The sequence below is a fragment of the Podarcis bocagei genome (assembly GCF_964188305.1).
Source record: "Podarcis bocagei genome assembly, chromosome: 9".
NCBI classification, from domain to species: domain Eukaryota; kingdom Metazoa; phylum Chordata; class Lepidosauria; order Squamata; family Lacertidae; genus Podarcis; species Podarcis bocagei.
In genome coordinates, this window is record NC_138134.1 from 56359262 (window position 1) to 56380107 (window position 20846).

The following is a 20846-nucleotide window of genomic DNA, read 5'->3' on the forward strand; positions in this document are numbered from 1 at the left end:
GAAGCGTCTGTAACCCGAGGTAGCACTGTACTTGCTAACTTGGCATTGTATCCAGTTCTTAGGTACCGCCCCCCCCCACATAGCCAAAAGCAGTTGTCTCAAACTTCATGCATAGTTTCTGCAAGGCTCTAATATTTTTCCTACCTGAGACTCTAAAGCAGAGGTGGAAACCTGTGCCGTGAATTTAGTGGAATCTGCATAAGTTTTAGTTGCAGTTGTAGCCACACTTAGATGGGTGGCTTTTAAATGAAGAAAAACGAAGGCTGGAAAGATCATACCTCAGTTTCCTTAGCAAGGGAGCCTCCTCCCCCCCTTTTAAAATTATTAAGTAGCTTAGGAACTCTCGGCTGCTGTCTCCTTCACCTCTATTTATTAAGTAAGGCAAGTACACGCGTCCAGGTTTAAAGCTGAAAACCTATACAGAGACAATAGAATAAAGGAGATAGCGGTTAAGGTATCACTCATTTGCACCAGTAGGTGCAAGCTTGCCTTTCATAAAATGTCACTGGTTGACATGCAAAAACTGTGTTTCCACTTGCATTCAGAACAATGCTATCATAATGCCACCTACTGGCCAAGAAAGAAAAAGATAAATTAAAAGCAGTGTGCTGCTTATCAAGATGATCTCAGGACTATTTTATTCGCATTCAAGTGTCTGCCTCTTAAACAGGATGCTTGTTACAAGTCTTATTAACTCAGACCCCGTTTATTTGGCCTTTGAGACAGGGAGCTTATGAAAGAAAGGCACTTTGAGAATGTAAAGCTCTCAGAATCATAGATCGAGAAAATCATTAACCCGGGAAAACAATTGCCTCAAGACACATTGTGCATTTTGATTATATAATAGTGTTGACTACTTCTTTTTAAAAGCCCTGATTAAGCAGCATTCCAAGTACATCCAAATGGCACAAGGAGGTTATCCTTAACTCTGGAAAAACGTGGCCAAGTTCATTTGTATTTGTAAAATCCTTCTCCAGTCTTCTTCCCCAGCTTCTTCTCCTCTACGAGTTTATCCAGCAGCGGGCTTGGAGCAAAGAGAGGGTTGTCTGGCTCTAACAAATGCCACCCTGGTGAGAGAGGGGGAAAGGAGCAGCGCATGTCCGTTACGTAAAGTCTCAATTTGATCAGATGCTGGTTATTTCCAAGGCCTTCATTCCCAACTAACTCACCTGGGGTAGTGGAGAATGGAGGGAGGAACTGCACACTTCACCTGCTCAAAAAGGACTGGAGGAGAATTCCAGGACTAAATTCTGAAAATCCAGCACCTCTTCCACTTTATTCAAGACTAAGCACAGGTCTTAGTGAATCAGGTGATGTTATGCAGATTCCCATAGTGATGAGAACAATAGTCCAAAATCAATAGAACCACAGGTTCCCTGACCCTGGCTCTAGGAGTGCGCGCGCGCACACACACACACACACACACACACACACACACACACAGCCCCAGGACCACTAAAACTCTCCCTAACATAGGGATTGTGCTGATGCAACTGTCATCTTTAGCACCTCCAAGGGAACTGTTGACAAAGACCCCTTGCAGTGGGGAGGGGGGGAACCTACCATAAACAGTAGTTTAGTCAAGCTCACTCTTACCAGAAGCAAGACTGAGACAGACAATAAGGAACCCTCTTCTGTGATTCTCAGGAACAGTCACTTTCCCCCCATGTGAGAACAGCAACAGAATTCAACACAACTGAAGTTTCACAAAGCCCCGTTAGCAGTTTGCAAGAACAGGGGCAGGGGACACACAACATATCTATTTTAACTTGTGAGCCACTTTGGGTTTCTCTTTCAATAAAGAAAGATGCATGTAAAATAGATACCGCATTTGTCGCTCTATAAGACGCACCTTTTCCCTCCTAAAAAGTAAGGGGAAATGTGTGTGCGACTTATGGAGTGAATGCAGGCTGCGCAGCTATCCCAGAAGCCAGAACAGCTAGAGGGAGAACTGTGCAGCGCTCCCTCTAGCTGTTCTAGCTTCTGGCTTAGCCGCACAAAGCCTCCGCAGGGCACGGGGAGCCTTCATTCCCATGCCCTGCGGAGGCTTTGTGGGGCTATCCCTGACTTTTGCGGGACGTGGGGGAAGGGACAGAGCGCACAGCTCTGCCCCTTTCCCCACCTCCCAGAAAAGCCCCCAAGAGCCGCGCTCCCTTTAAAGAGCAGCGTGAAACTTGTGTGCGGCTCTTGGGAGCTTTTCCCCTTGGGAGCTTTTCCACTGACGGGCTGCCCTTCTCCCTCCTCGGGGAAAAGCCTGCAAGCACTGCACACGCGCTCCTCGCGGCTCGTGAAAGGGAGAGCTGAGCAGAGCCTGGGGTGCATACAGGCTTTGCTCAGCGCTCCCTTTAAAGAATCCCCCCCTTGCATTCCCCCTCTAAAAACTAGGTGCGTCTTATGGAGCGAAAAGTATGGTATATATCATCAAGCTTGTCAGGAAAAATGTACATACCATCTATAATATATTTACTGGTATCCAGACCAACGTAGTCCAGGAGTTCGAACGGGCCCATGGGATAGCCTGCCCCGAGCTTCATGGCAACGTCAATATCTTCCTTTGCTGCATCTCCTAAGGACACAGTTGACAGGCGGGTTAACAAAGGTCAGCATCTGTACTCCCTTCTTTCGAGGCCTAAAACTTGGTTCCAACTCACTAAGGCATTTGCACTCCGCACTCAATAAAGCAGCAGCTTTTAAGAAGGGCTTTGCTTCAGAAACTGCACAACGTCCGAATACCAGTTAATAGATTATCACTAAAGATGTGGCTTCCCAGTGGTTTGGGATGGGGACCACCTGATGCCCTGCTTTTAACAGGGGTCAGTGGCTTCATTCTGAGCTTGACTCACTCCTCCCACCATTTAACAGCAAATGGAGGGGAGTGGGCACAATAGCAGGGTCTGCATGGCAGTAGGCACAGGCATTGAGGCTGATGCAAAAATGCAGGCCCAGTGCCCAGCAAACAGAATCCTGTGCAGTGTAAAGAGATTCCATGACAGGAGGCTTAGGCGATTCTTCAGAAAGCTGTGTTAAAGTAGAAAGCGCTCCCTGAAAATGGAAAGTCTGAAAAATCATATGCTAGAACTTCCATCTTACTTTGATTTTTTTTTTTTAGGAGGGTGTGAGCAAAAGGCCAAGGACCAAGCCATAAACTACAATTTAATACATAGAATTACACTGGCCTTTACCTCTCCTGCTGGAATGAATAAAACCTCTCTCAAGTCTGGCACAATTAAAGCAAAACATCGGGTTGCAGTGAGATGCCAACCTTTTTTCTTTTTTTTTTACCACATTAGTTTTAATACATTTTCCAACAAGTTCTTAAAATCCCAAGTCTTAAATTTTTTAAAAGCCACATCAAAAACAAAAATCAGGATGCTACTTAGCCGAAGGGAGGGGGCGAAGACTTAAATTAAAGAATACATTTAATCAGACAAAGCCACATCCCGTTTCTCACCCATGTAAATTTAAAATGGATATATATTTTATGCATGCAGGAATGCAACATTTAACTGAAGCACTTTATATGGTGAGCTTTCAGATAAAACAAAAGTTGTTTCCATAATGCCACTCCTTTGCTTTTTGAAAAATCACTCTAATTTGTTCTTATACTGCCTTTGAGGAGTAATTAGCAGTATTTGTTGATGGATAAGCAAGAAGTATAGTTAATTTTGTTTCACAAGCTGAAGACACTTTTATGAACTACAAAGGGAGCTTTTAATATTTAAAATATATTTGCGGAGATCCTGATAATGGAGGTCTTTCATCTGCAAGGGAAGGCTGCTTTCCAAATAAAATGTTTGAAATAACATTCTTAATAGCAGACAACCATGAAAGGGGGCTTAATCTGAACAGTTACAACAGAGTAACTTTCTCTTTAGCTCTTCACACAACAAGCGTGTTTCCTTTGAAGACGACAAGGCTCATTTCAAGCCAGGCTCTCAGGTATGAAAGACAAAAATAATAATTCCTTATTTCCATCAACACAGTACCAGGGCAGGAACTGTCCAGCACTTTGTGCTAGCAGTTAATTTGCCCTCGGCTCATTATTCCTACTCCCATCAAACTGCTTTCTTCAACTCCCATCTACCCTATGAACCACTGTAGCAGTAAAATGGTACACAGAGAAGAGAAATGGATCACAATGCCCCAAGACATTTTCATTGCTCAAAAACATTTGTGCTGGCCCAGGAATGTAAGAAAGCCTGGCAAAGAGAGAACTATGGGTAGATCCTAGGATCCAATCTCCCAAAGACCAGTCTTTTTAAAGCAAGTTTCCTATCTCTAACGGCATCAACTATGTCTTTTTGGGAAATTGTTTGTCCCCAATGCAGCATTTGGAAACCGCCTAAGGTATCTTAACCAAATTTTGTGCGATGGTTCCTGAGATCAAGAACCAGGCTTTTTGTCTGCAAATGGACACCATTTTGAATCAAGATGGCAGACTGGATCTTTTAAAATTGCACTGATTTTAAACACTGATGTAAAACTGCACTTATTTTGCTGGTTTCTTAAAATTCCCAAGCAATGCCAGATGCAAGGCTAATATTGATGACATAAAGATGGGTTTGAAAGTGTGAGCACCATGCTTGCAAACAAAAAATCTCTGAGCAAGATTTCCCACTGCTGCAGCAGGCCACCTGTACCTGACATAGGTCTTTACAGAACCCAATGTACAATTTGGATATTTTAGCCCAGAGTATACCCAGCCTGGGCAAGCAGAACAAAACTCATTATTAATTATGCCTATTCATGTATGTTTTTTAATACTCACTTTTCAGTTCATGTATCTAGATTCTTTTTGGCTCCAATTTTGTGCATAGAGTTAAAATAAAAAAGCTTAAGAACATTGTTCAGTACAATGCCTCCAACTGCAATTTGGCACTTCCCAGTTTAATTGAAATGGTAATTAATAGGTCCAGTTCCAGAGATATCCTATGTACCATAGCCCAATAAGCTAATTTTGGGTATGGGGGGGGGGAATCTTTAACAAATGAGTAAGAGTTGTAATGGCAGATAAGAAACACACTGTGCTCTATCAAAAAGGCTGGATTGTGGCCATGCAGACTGTACTAACCAAGTGCCACCAGAGTATGCAAAATGGCACCAGCTCTCTAGTCCATGTTGTATTGTCAACACAGCTAGATAATGAACAAACTGAGCACACAGGGAATATAAGAGCAATGCTGCACTTACAATGAAAGAAAAGCAGAGTGACTGGGTGAATGAGGAAACACATGTCAGAACGGATCTGGTGTGGACTCTCAATTTGTGTGCATATGCCAAAAGGGTTTTGTCTAACTGAACAAAAAAAAACAACCATTTTCACACATGTGTACCTACTTCACAGAGGTAATTTGCCCACATTAACAGGAATAGTTCCAAGAATTTATTTTTCTTTCTGATTTCTGACACAGTATGAAATGCCAGAGAAAATGGTTGCTCAAGAACAACATTCTACAGCACAACACAAATAAGCCGTTCATATCCCACAAAGCAGAACTCTGCTTATATTTACCCCTCTCAAAGAGCCGAACTCCTTCCATCAGGTAAGGCACAAGAAGCCTGTTGACAATAAACCCAGGCGTGTCCTGTCAACAGAAAGACAGGGATTAAAGTGGACCCTATCAAGTTCTATACTGGTAAGTTATTTCAAAATGTGCCTACTACGCTGAAAGCAAGAGGGAGGAGAATCAGCTACAGAATACAATGGACAAGTGATGCATTCCTTGTTTTGACAAAAATACTATGTTAGCATTTACAGAACGCATTCCAATGTTCAAAGTGCTTCACGTGCATTAGCTTGTAACTCTGCAAGTTAGACTAGTATTATTAACCAATGTTTGCGTGTTATTTCTCCTTCTCCTCCACTTCAAAGCAGATTACAAAAAAAACCAATAATAATAACAACAACCCATAATTAAAATGCAGTTACTAAAACAGAAACCAAACAGCAAGAATGTGAAGAGCCAAAACGAACAGTCAATAAATTATATTATGTAGATCTGGCAGCCACTGGTGATGGTGGCTGAAGCTGAGAAGCACTTGTCTAAGATCACCTACTGGCAGATTTAAATCAATGACTTCCTGAGCTTAGTCTTAGTCATTGCAGCACACTAGCTTGTCTCACGAGCATCCTGAATCTATTCTACAATATTTGTCGTTTCTACTATTCTCTTCCCGTCCTGCCCCAAATCTCTTCTATTTGGCTTGGACTGGCCTTTCAGATATGATGATCATTAGTAATCAATCTAGTCAGTAATGGCGGTGACTGGCCTCTGCAACTGGAAGAAGGCAGTGAGACCAACACTCGGTGGAACCACATCCAAGGGCAGACAGAGCCAACTAATTCTAGTTTTCTCCCCATCCTCTTCCCCACTCAAGTTCTACAAAGGCAGCAATGATATTAAGGAGGCAGCTAACAGCCAGAACCACCCCTCGGATGGTAAGAAGGCAGGCAGAGGGGGCTGGCAGAGCACTGAGTCTTATTAAAAAAATCATTTTTGGCAACCTGTTGCCTGTGATTTTTTTTTTTTTAAATTAAAATTTAAAGGATGACTTCATGAGCAGAGCAGAAAAAATCCCCAATGCCTCCAAGTCTGAAGCACTCTGAACTTACCTGGACCTCCCTCCTTCCACAATATAAAATATACTTGCCTTACAAGAGACCGGATTCTTCCCCAATGCTTTGCTGAAATCCATGAGGGACTCGAAAGTCTTTTGGCTGGTCATTGGAGTCTTGATAACCTAAGAACAAAATCATCAAAGGTGGGGGGGCTGGGGGGGCTGGGGGGGTTCTCTTTATGTCAACAACAAGTTTAACTTTCATAAAAGAAGCCATCCTGAGAGAGGGACCAACACAATACTTGCTCACACTGAACACAGGTACACACTGTTCCTACACATGCAGAAGGGGGGGGGTGATTATTGGTCTGTTGCTGTTCTTATTTTTATTATGTCTTCTGTGGCTTTTATACAGTGGTGCCTCGCAAGACGAAATTAATTCGTTCCGCGAGTTTTGTCGTCTTGCTATTTTTTTCGTCTTGCGAAGCACGGTGTCGGGAAAGTTTTGGAAAAGCTTCAAAAATCACCAAAGTCTTTAAAAACCTCAAAAAAGTCTACCACACCGCGTTCTATGAGTTGCTCCTCGAAGTCAAATCGCAACTGTATTAACGGTGTTAAGAAAAAGGAAACAAACTTGCAAGACGTTTCCGTCTTGGGAAGCAAGCCCATAGGGAAAATCGTCTTGCGAAGCAGCTCAAAAAACAAAAAACCCTTTCGTCTTGCGAGTTTTTTGTCTTGCGAGGCATTCGTCTTGCGAGGTACCACTGTAATGTAATTTTATGTTGTGAATTGCCCTGAGATCAACAGGCAAAGGACAGCATACACTTTTATGATTTCTACAGCTCAACTATTGTGTATGCAGACTATCCACTTGTTGAACATTATTACTGATATTTATTAAATCTGTATACCATCCTTTATCTGTAGATCTCTGGGTGGTTCACAATCCATGGATCTTGCAGGGGGGGCAGGTAATGTGGAGGTTTGGTGTACACATACCATGCTTTCCTTAGGTACAAGTAATCTATACCTGTGTCAGCTACTCATGAGAAAGAGTCTACATGCAGTGATTTAAAAAAAAAAAATATCATCTAACTCTTTTCTGGATAAAAAGCTGCATTCTGTTCACATGTAAGATCTCACTGGTCTGTCTATGTGGTTATGCTCATGAGGAGATTCCTATCCCCGGACAGTCATTTTGAAGAACTTTCCTTGTTCTTTTGGGGACGATCAGCCGGAAGTACGGTAAGTTCACCTGTTCCTCAGCAGCCCTCTTGTGGCTCCGGTTCTCTCGACTCTCACCATTAGAGGGAATAACGGAGCCCCACCTGAATATTGAGCGCCAGCTTAATTGAGCAGCTTTTACCCTCTGAACACCTGTGCTATCAAAATAGCACTAGAAATGACCAGAGCAGAACAACAAGCATCACTATGGGAAACCCTCACTTGGCGGGTGTGGCTAGCACAGACCCCACTCACTTGTTGGTGACATCTTCTCCCCCAGGCCTTCCGAGGGTGCCGACATAATGTGATAGTTGTGAATCAATAGTCTATTCTTTCTGCTCAATTTTTTTAAATTTTGTTTTAAAAAGTCTGATGTTTAAATCACATCCTGGTTTTTACTGTAGATTAACATGATTCTATCTGTGGGGCTGGGACATGGGTGGCGCTGTGGGTTAAACCACAGAGCCTAGGACTTGCCGATTGGAAGGTCGGCAGTTCGAATCCCTGCGACGGGGTGAGCTCCCGTTGCTCGGTCCCCGCTGCTGCCAACCTAGCAGTTCGAAAGCACAGCAAAGTGCAAGTAGATAAATAGGTACCGCTTCGGCGGGAAGGTAAACAGCGTTTCTGTGCGCTGCTCTGGTTCACAAGAAGCGGCTTAGTCATGCTGGCCACATGACCCGGAAGCTGTACGCCGGCTCCCTCGGCCAATAAAGCGAGATGAGCACCGCAACCCCAGAGTCGGCCACAACTGGACCTAATGGCTAGGGGTCCCTTTACATTTATCTGTGGTGCAAAAACCTGCCCTGGGATCATGACTGATCAAACGTGGAGACAGAAGGTGAAACAAACAAACAAACATGGAGAACCTCTGCAACACACAGGGAGCAAGACCATGCTGCAACATTTTAGAACATTTTCAAAACCCTTTTACCTCCACAAGTTTCATTAAAGGCACCGGATTAAAGAAATGTAGGCCGCCAAAGCGATCCTGCCTCGTGGTAGCATTGGCTATCTCCGTGATGGGCAATGATGAAGTGTTGCTGGCAAATATGGTATGCCTGTGGAGAAACAACATGCATTTGGCATCAGTTGCATGTTCTCTGCTTTCAGGACTCTATAGGCTATTATTTATTTTTATTCATACCCACATTTTTCCTACAAGGAGTTCAAGGTGGCATACATGGTTCTCTCTCTCCTCATTTAATTTCCACAACAATCCTGCGAGGTAGGTTAGGCTGAGAAGCAGTGACTGGCCCAACACCACACAGTGAGCTTCATAGATGAGTGGGAACTTGAACGCTGGTTTCTCAGGTCCTGGTCCAACACTTTACAGAAGTAAAGACACAGAACCCTGGAAACTTACTGCTTGAAATTAAAATGTCTGGGAGCAGGGACAGATAAGTCCCTCTCTTGCTTCCTGACCAAGCGTGCCTGTGAGGGTGGCAGGACCTCCCACTAAACATGTCAAAACCTGAACAGGTTCGTATGAGGCAGTATGGTCTTTCAGATAGCTCAGGCCAAAGCCATATAGAGCATTATAGGTGATAACCAGCATTTGGAATTCTGCCCAGAAACAGACCAGTAGAAAATGAAGCTGTTCTAGCAAGGCACCTGTATACTTCCTACAGCCAGCCCCAGTTAGCAATGTTCTTTGCGTCAGATGAAGTTTCTGAGCACTTTCCCAAGGCAGCCCCACATAGAGCATGTTAAAGTAATAGTTTATAGAAGATATCACAATTCCTGGGTGAACTTCCCTCTGAGGTTCAAACGGCAGTTACCCCAATGTTTTTTTGGCACCAGGTAAAAACGTATTTCCTCACCCAGTCCTTTGGCTTAGTTGTTATTGCTGGAAATGGGGCCTGGCCTTCTGCTACTTATACTGTAATGCAACATATTAACTTACATTAGTTATGCCTATTAAGTGGTTTTTATTAAGCATCGTGATTACTATGGACGCAGGTGGCGCTGTGGGTTAAACCATAGAGCCTAGGACTGTCCGATCAGAAGGTCGGCGGCTCGAATCCCCGTGACGGGGTGAGCTCCCATTGCTCAGTCCCTGCTCCTGCCAACCTAGCAGTTCGAAAGCACGTCAAAGTGCAAGTAGATAAATAGGTACCGCTCCAGTGGGAAGGTAAACGGCATTTCTGTGCGCTGCTCTGGTTCGCCAGAAGCGGCTTAGTCATGCTAGCCACATGACCTGGAAACTGTACACCGGCTCCCTCGGCCAATAAAGCGAGATGAGCGCCGCAACCCCAGAGTCGGTCACGACTGGACCTAATGGTCAGGGGTCCCTTTACCTTTACCCCGCTCTAAGGTTGAATTTAATAAACAGCAGGCTTAGGACACTTAATATAAAATAAATTGCAATTGTATTTTAAGTTGGTTGTATTTGTGTGATTTACTTGCTCTTTAGACATGCAGCAATTGCATTATGTCCCATGTACCCAGAAACAACAAAACCTTACTAGCTGCAGCCTTCAAAATGCTGTGTCTTTCTCAATCTCAAGTAAAGATTCAGTGACACAGAAGTCATAGCCAGATGTCCCTCCAACAAGCTTTCAGTTCTGAATAAGCGTCTACATGGCACACTCTTTTAAAGTGCATCCTTTAAAATTCCAGCACCACTCCAATACCCTTAATAAAATCTATTCCCATATTTGCAGCGCCACCTTGTGGGCTGTATAATGGGAATAAAAATTAAAATAGTATGGTTCAGAAGTCACCACTCACTGTTCTATATTCTGCTTCAGCTAGTGAACTCATTTTCTGTGATGAACTAATTTTATAAGTCTCAGAAAGAGTCAGTCTGTTAACAGGAAGACAGGAATGTGGTCCAAATGTATATTTTTAAAAAAGGGCTTCTAGAAGTGGTAAAGCCCAATCAATTCCAGTGAATTATTAACAGGTTTAATGCAAGATTTACTCAACTGTCTGGTGCAATTAATTAATAATAATATTAGCTGCAGTTTAAAGTTTGCCACTTGATTAATCTAGTACCCTTCTGAACTGATTATGTGTGACGCTCCTTGTTCCAAAGCCAAGGTGGCTGCAGTCAGTAGGAATGCCTTTTTGCAGTTATGGCTGGTAGGCCAGCTGCAACTTTTCCTGGACATAGGTACTTTTGCCACTGCAATTCATGCACCGATAACCTCAAGACTGGACTACCGTAATGCACTGTGAGGTTTCCTTAAAGGCTGTTCTGGAGGCTGAAACTATACAGGCGACTCCTCACTTGCACGTAACTGCAGGGAAATATGTTAGTAATTAAATTCTAACCTGAAATGGCGGGAGAGAGCTGGAAAGTCCCCATGGCCTGAGCCAAAGAGGATGTCCATGAGCCAGAAGTCCAGGAGGAGGACGACTCCAAGGGGTCCAAAATGGCGCGTGGGAGCTCTTGCTGTTGCCACACTACTCAGCTCAACAGCTGTTGGGCAGAAAGCTGCAGGCACTGCAATGGGCAACCCACTTACACACATTTCACTTATGCACACGGAGGGGCCTGGAACGAAACTTCTGCATAAGTGAGGAGTCGCCTGTATTGCAAAATGCAGCAGCTAAGCTATTCACTGGGGCGTCCTGCTATTACATGCCAAGAGGTTACGGGTCAAGTTTGATGCTTTGGTTCTCCCCTGTAAAGCTCTAAACTTGGAACCTGGTTAGTCGAAGGAACACCTTACCCTACTTGGTCTGAGGCCCCCACATTGTGCTCCAGTCCTTGGAAACTTGCATAGCAGCAGGTTGTGGACTCTCCTTCCTTGGAGGTTTTAAAGCAAAGGTTGGGTGGTCGTCTGTTATGGATGCTTTAGCTAAGATTCCTGCATTGCAGGGGGTTGGACTAGATGGCCCTTGTGGCCCCTTTTCAACTCTGCAATACTATGATTCTATGGCCAGGGAGGGCTTCTCCGCAGTGGTACCCTGTCTAGGGATTGCCGTCGAAGCTGATGCAAGCACCAACACTGATGGTGTTTCAAAGCCTGTTAAACGCATATTTATGTTCCCAGGCATTTGTGGGTAATTAATTTCAGTGAGACCTTAATTCTACCCTGGATTGTCAGCTGTTATCTTTATCTGACTGAAATGTTGTTGTTTTTTAAAATGTTACTGTACACCACCTTGAGACTTGATGCGAGAGGTGGCACAGAATGTTTTAGTAAATAATAAATGTAAAATGTAACAGACTACTGTCTACTGTGGAAGAAGAATAGGAGTCAGCAGACTTCCCACAAACATTCAGTAATAACCAAATCAATCTGATAAATATACCACTTTAGAATAGGTCTGTATTATATTATCCCCCCCCCCTTCAGCCTTCTTAGCTGGTTATTTTATCAATCTAGAAAAAAGTAATAACGTTGCTCATTTAAGGGTAGGATTCTTCAGAAACTACAGTGGTAGCAAAGATTAAATTTCTTTGGCATGAACAGCTGGAGGCCTGGGCGGGACTTTACATAAATAATTAGTTGGAGGTGGCTCTTTGGCACAGGGATATCTTTTTAATCTTTGCTCACAAGCGGAGACTGCTCCACCTCCGTTCGCTTCAGAAGTTAGTATCTTCACTCAGTTCTCAGGCCTCTCCCCGTGAGCAAAAAAGAAAGAAACGGGGATCTTCAAATGATTAGCTACCACCGAATAATATATACGGAATTACGATGAACTTCCAAACTTCCTGTAGAACTTAAATCTTCATACTGAATGCTTTCTTTTGAAGCATCTCAGTTTGCACTGCCAGTGAAATAGCTGCAATGTTTATTTTCTTTTTCACTTTTAATTGAAGAGGCACCTCTTTGCCCAAGTTTTTGGGAGGAGGTAAAAGCTCACCAATGAATCTTGAAATAATCACCGTCTGCTTAACGATCATAGGTTTTACATACCAGCTCACAGTCCCCTCTCCCATTTAATCTGCTTTCAGTAAGTGGGGAGAGAAACCCTGGAAGCAACAACCTATTTTGTGATATCCCAATAATCTGTCTACAAATTCAAGTCCCCATCTGGAAGCATCCGAAAAGTCTAAATATCGAGCTAAATATCAGTGGGAAAGGGTGACTAGATAGGAGATTTCAGTTTGCCTCCCCTCCTCTGTACAGGCCCATATTTTAGTGAAAACTACTAGATAACAAGGACATTCTGCATTAGTTTTGTAACATTTTATGAACATACTCTGGTGCAAACTTATCCAATGTCTTGAAGAGCTCGTTTTTTACTGCCAAGTTTTCCACAATGGCTTCCACTACGAGGTCAGTGCTGTGGACTACAGAGACTGGATCTGTGCTCGTGGTCAGGTTCTTTAAGGTCTTCTCAATGAACTCAGCACCAGCCTGAGAAAAAAACAAAAATCTGTTCACAGAGCATTTCATTTGCCTTCATGGGAAGGATTACAATTTCAACGGTAAAAATGTGTTTCAACAAATAAAACAAATATAGTGCTGCACATTGAAATTAAGAGCTCCTGCTAGCTGTGCATGAATGCTGCAATCCCCCAGTCTCCTAGCACACTGCTGCTCCTAACACACAATATAGACACAATATAGACTATTATAATTACTATTATTAAATTTGTATACCGCCCTGTATCTGTAGATCGAAGGGCGGTTCATAAAAAACAGAAAATACATAATGAAAACATAATGAAAACAAAGACAACCCAATAATTCCCCCCCCTTCCAAACACATTTTAAAGGGCAGCAGATGTCAATCAACCAAGTTTAACCTAGTTAAAAAGGAACATTTTTGCCTGACATCTAAAGGTGTATAATGAAGGCGCCAGCGGAACGTCCCTGGGGAGAACAGTCCACAAATAGGGAGCCACTAGCAAAGTACTGTATTTACTTGAGTCTAGTGCGCCCTTAATTTTCGCAATGTAATTTGTGAAAAGGTGGCCAAAAATGGTGAGCATTAGATTTGAGTAAATACGGTAAATTAACTCAAGAGAAAAGCAAATAGCCTCAATAACTGACTTGACAATGGAACAGAAATAATTCTGATGGCTACCTACTTGGGGACGCAATGCAAGCTGAAAAATGAGACTTTTTCCACAGTCCATACTGCCACATGGTACACATGATTATGTGTTATTTACCGGTGTGCAGCCAGTTTTCCAGCAAGACTTGAACCACTTGCGCTCCAGTTCTTGTCCGGCTTTTCATAGCCTGGAGCAGCTTGGGCTGCACAAAGCCAGAAGGGACACTCAAGAGCGATAATGTCAACCGCCCATTTCATCTCATCATTTCATATCGAGAGACCAGGGCTTTGACAGGATCACCAGCTTTCTCAATTCCCCAGAACATCCAGGAACATATCCGGCTCCATCAGTCTCTGAGGGTGGGCCATCCAAATGGGTCCACCACCCTTACAGCGGGGAACTGCCACTGTCAGTCCAAACTTAACTAAATAATGGTCTGGCAATGAGAAAAGGACTGCATTGCCCTCCCACTATCTGTCAGTGCAGAAAGTGCACTGATGTGTACAGTGGTAGATAGGTAGCCGTGTTGGTCTGCCATAGTCAAAATAAAAAAATTCCTTCCAGTAGCACCTTAAAGACCAACTGTGTATCTGAAGAAGTGTGCATGCACACGAAAGCTCATACCAAGAACTAACTTAGTTGGTCTTTAAGGTGCTACTGGAAGGAATTTTTTTATTTTGATGTGTACAGATCTTTCCTATTCTGATTAATACAAGACGATTCTATAAGCTACTAGAAGCTTCTCTGCGTGAGAGAAGCAGGCAGAAGGGTCATGAGTTGTTTGGGTTATACCTTCTGGGAAGCTGGTTTGAACAGGTTTTCTTATCTCTTCCAATTAAGATCATGCTGACTATAAATACAGTGGTGCCTCGCAAGACGAAATTAATCCGTTCCGCGAGTCTCTTTGTCTTGCGGTTTTTTCGTCTTGCGAAGCATGGCTATTAGCGGCTTAGCGGCTATTAACGGCTTAGCGGCTTTAAGAAAAAGGAAACAAACTCGCAAGAACTCGCAAGACGTTTCGTTTTGCGAAGCAAGCCCATAGGGAAATTCGTCTTGCGGAACGACTCAAAAAACGGAAAACTCTTTCGTCTTGCGCGGCATTCGTCTTGCGAGGTACCACTGTATAGGCCAGAAGGAGCCTGGTTTTTACTTTCTCTTTCTCTCTCTCTTCCTTCTGGTGTGGTGTTTTGTTTCGGTATGCTACAGTGTTAGGTTTTACCCTTGTTACAAGTTTGTAAGTTTTTGTAAGTGCTGCAAATGGATATTTTTATGGACTGTGCCAATCCTGAATGTATCTGGATGTGTGACCATTACACCCATTTGCCTTCAGCACAAGTAAAGCTCTGCTGGATGAAGTACTACTGCCTCTGGTCTCTTTTTGGGAACTCTGCATTAAGTTTTTCCCTACACACGATTGACGTCATCTTCATATCACTAGGGGCAATATGTGAGGATGGGAAAGGCAAGATTCAGTTCCCCAATTTGCTAAGACGTGTGTATGTGCAGGTCCACACAAGCAAGTGGTTAGAAGGGTTGTAGACTGTCGGCAGCCCTGGGTACTGAATGCAAGATCACCTTCTTACAATTCCCTTTTGCAAGGGTAACGTGCAAAAAATCAGCCTACGTATGGAAGTTTGCTTTTGCTTGTTGACTGAGGTTGGGGGTAGGGGAAAGAGCAGAGTTGTTATAAGTGTGGAATTCACCCCAGCTCTTGAAAGGAATCTATTTAAAATATTATGCTAATCTAACAATTGTCTATCTAGGCATTACAACCAAACAAACAAGGTAGATTTATCACATGCAACCATTATTTCCAATATTTATAAATAATAAAGATCCCACCTCAGGTTTGTCTGCAAACTTTTTCTTTGTCAGCTTTTTCAAACTATCCTCGATTCCTTTCTTGGATTTATTCAGTATTTCATCTGACTGGTCCACTAATATAACAGTGTGGCCAGTGGCTGCAGCAATCTACAGGAAAAACAGGGGAGAAAAATAACGATGAAAAAGGAAAGCAACCCATGGGAGAAAAGAGGTGAGCACCCATTACTAATATTTAATTATTTAGTACATTTATATCTGGCTAACAACCAGAGTTCAAGGTATGGTTCTGTCCTCACATTTTATCTTCACAACAAATCTGTGAGGTGGATTTGTGGCTGAGATTGTAGCTGGCCCGGATCACTCAGTGAGCTTCATAGAACTGCAGTCCTAGCCCAACACTCTTAACCACTATACTGCTCTGGATCAGCAACACAGGAACCTACTTATAGCAAATCAGACCATCACTCCAGCTTCCTCAGTACTGTCTATACCAGGCATGGCCAAACTTGGCCCTCCAGCTGTTTTAGGACTACAACTCCCACCATCCCTAGCTAACAGGACCAGTGGTCAGAGATGATGTAGTCCCAAAACAGCTGGAGGGCCAAGTTTGGCCATGCCTGGTCTACAATGACTGGGAGCATCTCTTCAGGGTTTCAGACAGGGGCCATTTGCGATGCTATTCGGACATGCCTGGGATTGAACTGGAAACCTTCTGCATGAAAAACAGAGGCTCTATAACTGAGCTATGGCCCTTCAGTGCCAAAAAGTGCAGCTAAACATCTACAGAAAGAAACCAGCATTGTTCAGCAGCTGCCAACAAGGATAAAGAGCTACCTTCTATATGGAGCTCAGATCTCTAACCCTATCTCCTTATCAGACAGATTATCCAACCTTCCCAGTGTTACATCCTTGCAAACAAAATATACCCATGATGAAAATTATAAAAGCAAAAAAGCAAAGGGCCTTGGTCCAGTTTATCATCTGGGTACATAAAGAGGATAAGCAGAAAAGAAAATGCCATGTGTGTTTTGTTTGAGTGTTTCGAATCTTCTTCAGCTCAACCTTATCCAGTTTTAGTGCCCAAACTCGGCAGCAAACTTTTGCAACAGTCTTCAGACTAGCAACTGAAACTGGTTGTGCCCAAGCGTGCCCCCTAAAGAATAATTCAATTTGAGAAGTGTTGGGCTTAGTAACAAAAACATATGCGTCTGTGCACCTAGAGATCTCCTCCCTTCAGGCCATAAGAAAATCTAGGAGCTCTGAAGAACTTCGAACATCTGTCATCGCTATGTGCCCAAAGTGGTAGTGATCCCAATTGGGAACAAGAATTTAAGCAAGCAGTCTTAAGTGGTGGGGTGAGGTAGTTACAGCCCTCTACCTTCTGGAAAAAAACAAAAAAGGCGGGAGGGGTGAAACTGATGAATTGTGAGGGAAGACCAAACATTTCCCTAGGTACCAAAGGGCAGGCAGTATCACTGCAAATGGAAAATGTGCCTCAGCCAACCCTCACATTCCTTACTGGAGCAAAAGGCACTCAGCAAAAAGAGAGAAGGGTTTTCAAGATGAACCTTCACCTGTCACACCCACAGAGACCAAACATGGTAACAGAACTCATTTTCTGCTTTAGAAAAGTTCCTTTGTAACAGCAATCATTTCCCGCCCCCCAAAAAACAGACATTCTCTGACATGGCAAGACCTAGTTCTAGAAGAAAATCTCTTCTCTGCAATATGAGATGTTCTTGGAAATTTAACATATATATTTAAAAAATATATAAAGGTTTCTGCAATAAGCTGGGTAGTGCATTTTTATGATGTTAGCAAAATACCCTTCCTTATAGGGTGTATATAAATAAATGGTTGCCTTTTACTGCACCAGCTTTTTAGTGAATACAAGATAGCAAAAATGGTCATTTCCCTTGCAGACCATGAGTAACTTGAAGACTTGCATACTCCTACATAAAAGAATCTACAAAATGGGCAAGATAGTAAGCAGTTTTGGGAACAAGGCCAGCACAATACATTTTGCTGCCTGAGACAAAGAACAAGATGTCACCCCTATCACTGCATGTATAGAAGCCAACTGGAGAGGAAGATGAATCTTATTTAAGACTGTGCTCAATGGGAAGCAGGCTAGGAGTAGTTACAGGTGTTGGGTTTTTAATGTTTTTATAAGCAAAGAATGAAAGACATTTAAGTAAAGAACACAGAAATGATACTATAAAAGCAATCTGCAGTGCTTCTTGGATATGTTAAAAATAGAAACTTGAACAGTATAGTAACAGTCTGGTTATAGAGTTAATTGCTATATTCCTCTCACTTCAACACATCTGCAGGAGCGTCTCCACCCCCATCATTCCACCCGGACACTGAGGTCCAGCACCGAGGGCCTTCTGGCAGTTCCCTCACTGCGAGAAGCCAAGTTACAGGGAACCAGGCAGAGGGCCTTCTCGGTAGTGGCGCCTTCCCTGTGGAACACGCTCCCACCAGATGTCAAAGAGAACAACTACCAGGCTTTTAGAAGACATCTGAAGGCAGCCCTGTTTCGGGAAGCTTTTAATGTTTGATGTATTATAGTATTTTAATATTCTTTTGGAAGCCGCACATTATTATTATTTATTATTTATACCCCGCCCATCTGGCTGGGCGGACCATATTATATTATTATTATTATTATTATTATTATTATTATTATTATTATTATTATTATTATCATCATCATCTTATAGAGAAAAACACACAAGCACCAGCATTACAGGAATGGATCAGACCAATTTTTTAAAAACAAAACAGAGGGATTATGCAAAGCTCAAATCATTTTTTATTTGAAAATTCACTCAATTTCCCCACAAGACAGAGGTGTACTGTTGGAGGGGTGTGTGGGAAACACCTTTTGGTGTTCCCACTTTTGTGCTTTAGTCTGTTTTTATTATCAGGGCTTTTTTTCCAGCCCAAACTCACTTCCGGCACCTCTTAGGTAGGCCCCATCATTCAGCGCCGAAGGCCTTCTGGCGGTTCCCTCACTGTAACGAGTGAGGTTACGGGGAACCAGGCAGAGGGCCCTCTCGGTAGTGATGCCTGCCCTGTGGAACACCCTCCCATCAGATGTCAAGGCAATAAGCAACTATCTTACTTTTAAAAGACATCTGAAGGCAGCCCTATTTAGGGAAGTTTTTAATGTTTAATGCTGTATTGTATTTTTAATATTCGGTTGGGAGCTGCCCAGAGTGGTTGGGGAAACCCAGACAGATGGGCGGGGTATAAATATTATTATTATATTATTATTATTATTATTATTATTATTATTATTATTATTATTATTATTATTATTATTAGAGAACGAGGGAGGTGTTCATGGTGAGCTCTGGCACCTCTTTTTCTAGAAAAACAGCACCGCCATTAACCACTTTTGAGTCTCTGGAAAAACAAGCAGAAGAGCAAACATTTGTAAAGTTTTTCCTCTGCCTTTCCAAATAGCGGTTTACAATTCAACAGCAAAACCACAATTAAAGAATCCCTGCTAAACCCAATGTGACATGCATGTAACTTGCAACAGCAGTATTGTCTACTCCCCTGCAGCATATTGTTGAGCAACATCCACAACCTAAGAGAGACAGGCGCCAGCTCTTAACAGATCCAGAAAGGCAGATTACAAGGAGAGGTATAAAAATCACACATGACTGGAGAGAAGGTCCACAATCCTATCACCACACCCCATAAAAAACCCTCTCCCTTATCACTGCTCACAGCCTCACACAGAGGGAACTCAGGGTACAGTGCATTTGTATATTGTGTTTTATGGTCTACTATTTGCACAATCCAAGACCACTGAACAAAATACTGGTTTCTCCCTTGGCATAGACAGGGTGGTTTGGGAGCTCCTTTGCAGCTAGTGTTAATTTTGAAGTGGGAACCCTCAACTCCAGGCAACCAAGTCTTGCAAAGGGCCCTCACAGCTGCAAAAAAATTAAGCAACCCTATGACAAAACATGTGATCATGGAGGGGGATTAAGTTGCACTACTCTTTATTAGTCCTCCTGAGGTAAATATCCCACATATCTGGATGGTTAATGCATTTTTCTGCAGGGGCAGAAAATTCTAATTTCTCTCTCCCACCCTCCGGGATAAATATGTAATAATAACTTGAAATTTGATGCTCTCTCCTCCTGCCTAAGACCTTGAACACTTACCATGACATTTGCCCAACCACATTCCACTCAGGCCACATGCATTTTGCTGCCTATCTGATATGAAATGTGCATCTTCCCAGCCAAAACACCCAAGCGCAATTTTGCTTCTGCTCTTCAAAAAGCCATGCAGCCGAGGCACGAGAACCTGAGCAACAAGCCTGCACTAGCCATGCGCTCAAGTGGGCAGGAAGCCTCCGAGTTAATAAGACCTGCAACACACACGTGTGTACCGTACACACGTGTCAGGGGCAAAGGGGCGGGGCACGTTTACCACGTCGGGAGACCAAGCTTCCCAGCTGCTCTGAGACACCCTTACAATAACATTTGCATAACCTACCAATATCAAGAGGCGTTAAGAAATTAAACTCGAAAGGAGTTTTCCTGGCAAGAAGCTCCTTCGCCAACACAGAGGAACAAGATTGTTGGGAGTTTGTGAGGTTTCGGGGCACCCAAATTCCTCGGTGCAATTCAAGGAGGGATTAAATTTTTAAGAATAAAAAAAAATGAAAATGCTTTCTTGGCAAGTACTTAAGTACTGCTGCAGCTGCCGCCCCTTTGAAGCAGCAGCAGCGCCCGCGCAGCGCCCCTTCCGCCCCCCGCGCAGCTCACCTGGGCGATCCCGGCGCCCATGAGGCCGCCGCCGATCACCGCCACATGCTTCACCACCAGTTTCTTGGCGGCGGCGGTGGCGGACGAGAAGCGCACGAACGGGCGGGTGGCGAAGGCCATGGCGAACCGGGGAGGAGCAGGAAGGGTCGAGGGGCTGGGCGCCGCGGAGCCGCGCGCGGAGCTGCAGCCCAGGCGGAGGAGGAGGAGGAGAATGGGGAAGAGGGCGGGAGCTCGGGCCTTAAAGGCGTCCCCGCCTCCGCCACTTCGGCAGCTCTCCTCTGCATTGCCTTGCTGGCTTTAGGGCCCTTAGGGGAAATGTAGGTGTCCAGCTGGTTCCCCCCTGGAATATCCGACCCTACCCCGCTCCGGGCTGCTATTCAGACGTTGTTTTCCAGCAAAAGAAAAGAAAAAAAATGCACGCTCAAAATATTCCCCCGGGAAAACTCGTAGCAAAGGTCACGTCTGAAGCCTGCATTTAAAGCACC

At 43.6% G+C, this 20846-nt stretch overlaps 1 protein-coding gene across 1 annotated transcript; it reads right to left on the minus strand.

Annotated features, from left to right (window-relative positions):
- Positions 1 to 612: 612 nt before the first annotated feature.
- On the minus strand, positions 613 to 20555 carry HADH (hydroxyacyl-CoA dehydrogenase). The gene is made up of 8 exons (XM_081208176.1): positions 20362 to 20555; positions 15584 to 15712; positions 12940 to 13097; positions 8714 to 8840; positions 6652 to 6741; positions 5513 to 5585; positions 2450 to 2566; positions 613 to 1067 (listed from the first exon to the last, which is right to left on the minus strand). The coding sequence occupies exons 1-8, from the start codon at positions 20479 to 20481 to the stop codon at positions 949 to 951; spliced, it is 933 nt and encodes a 310-aa protein (XP_081064302.1). The 5' UTR covers positions 20482 to 20555; the 3' UTR covers positions 613 to 948.
- Between the last annotated feature and the right edge of the window lie 291 nt (positions 20556 to 20846).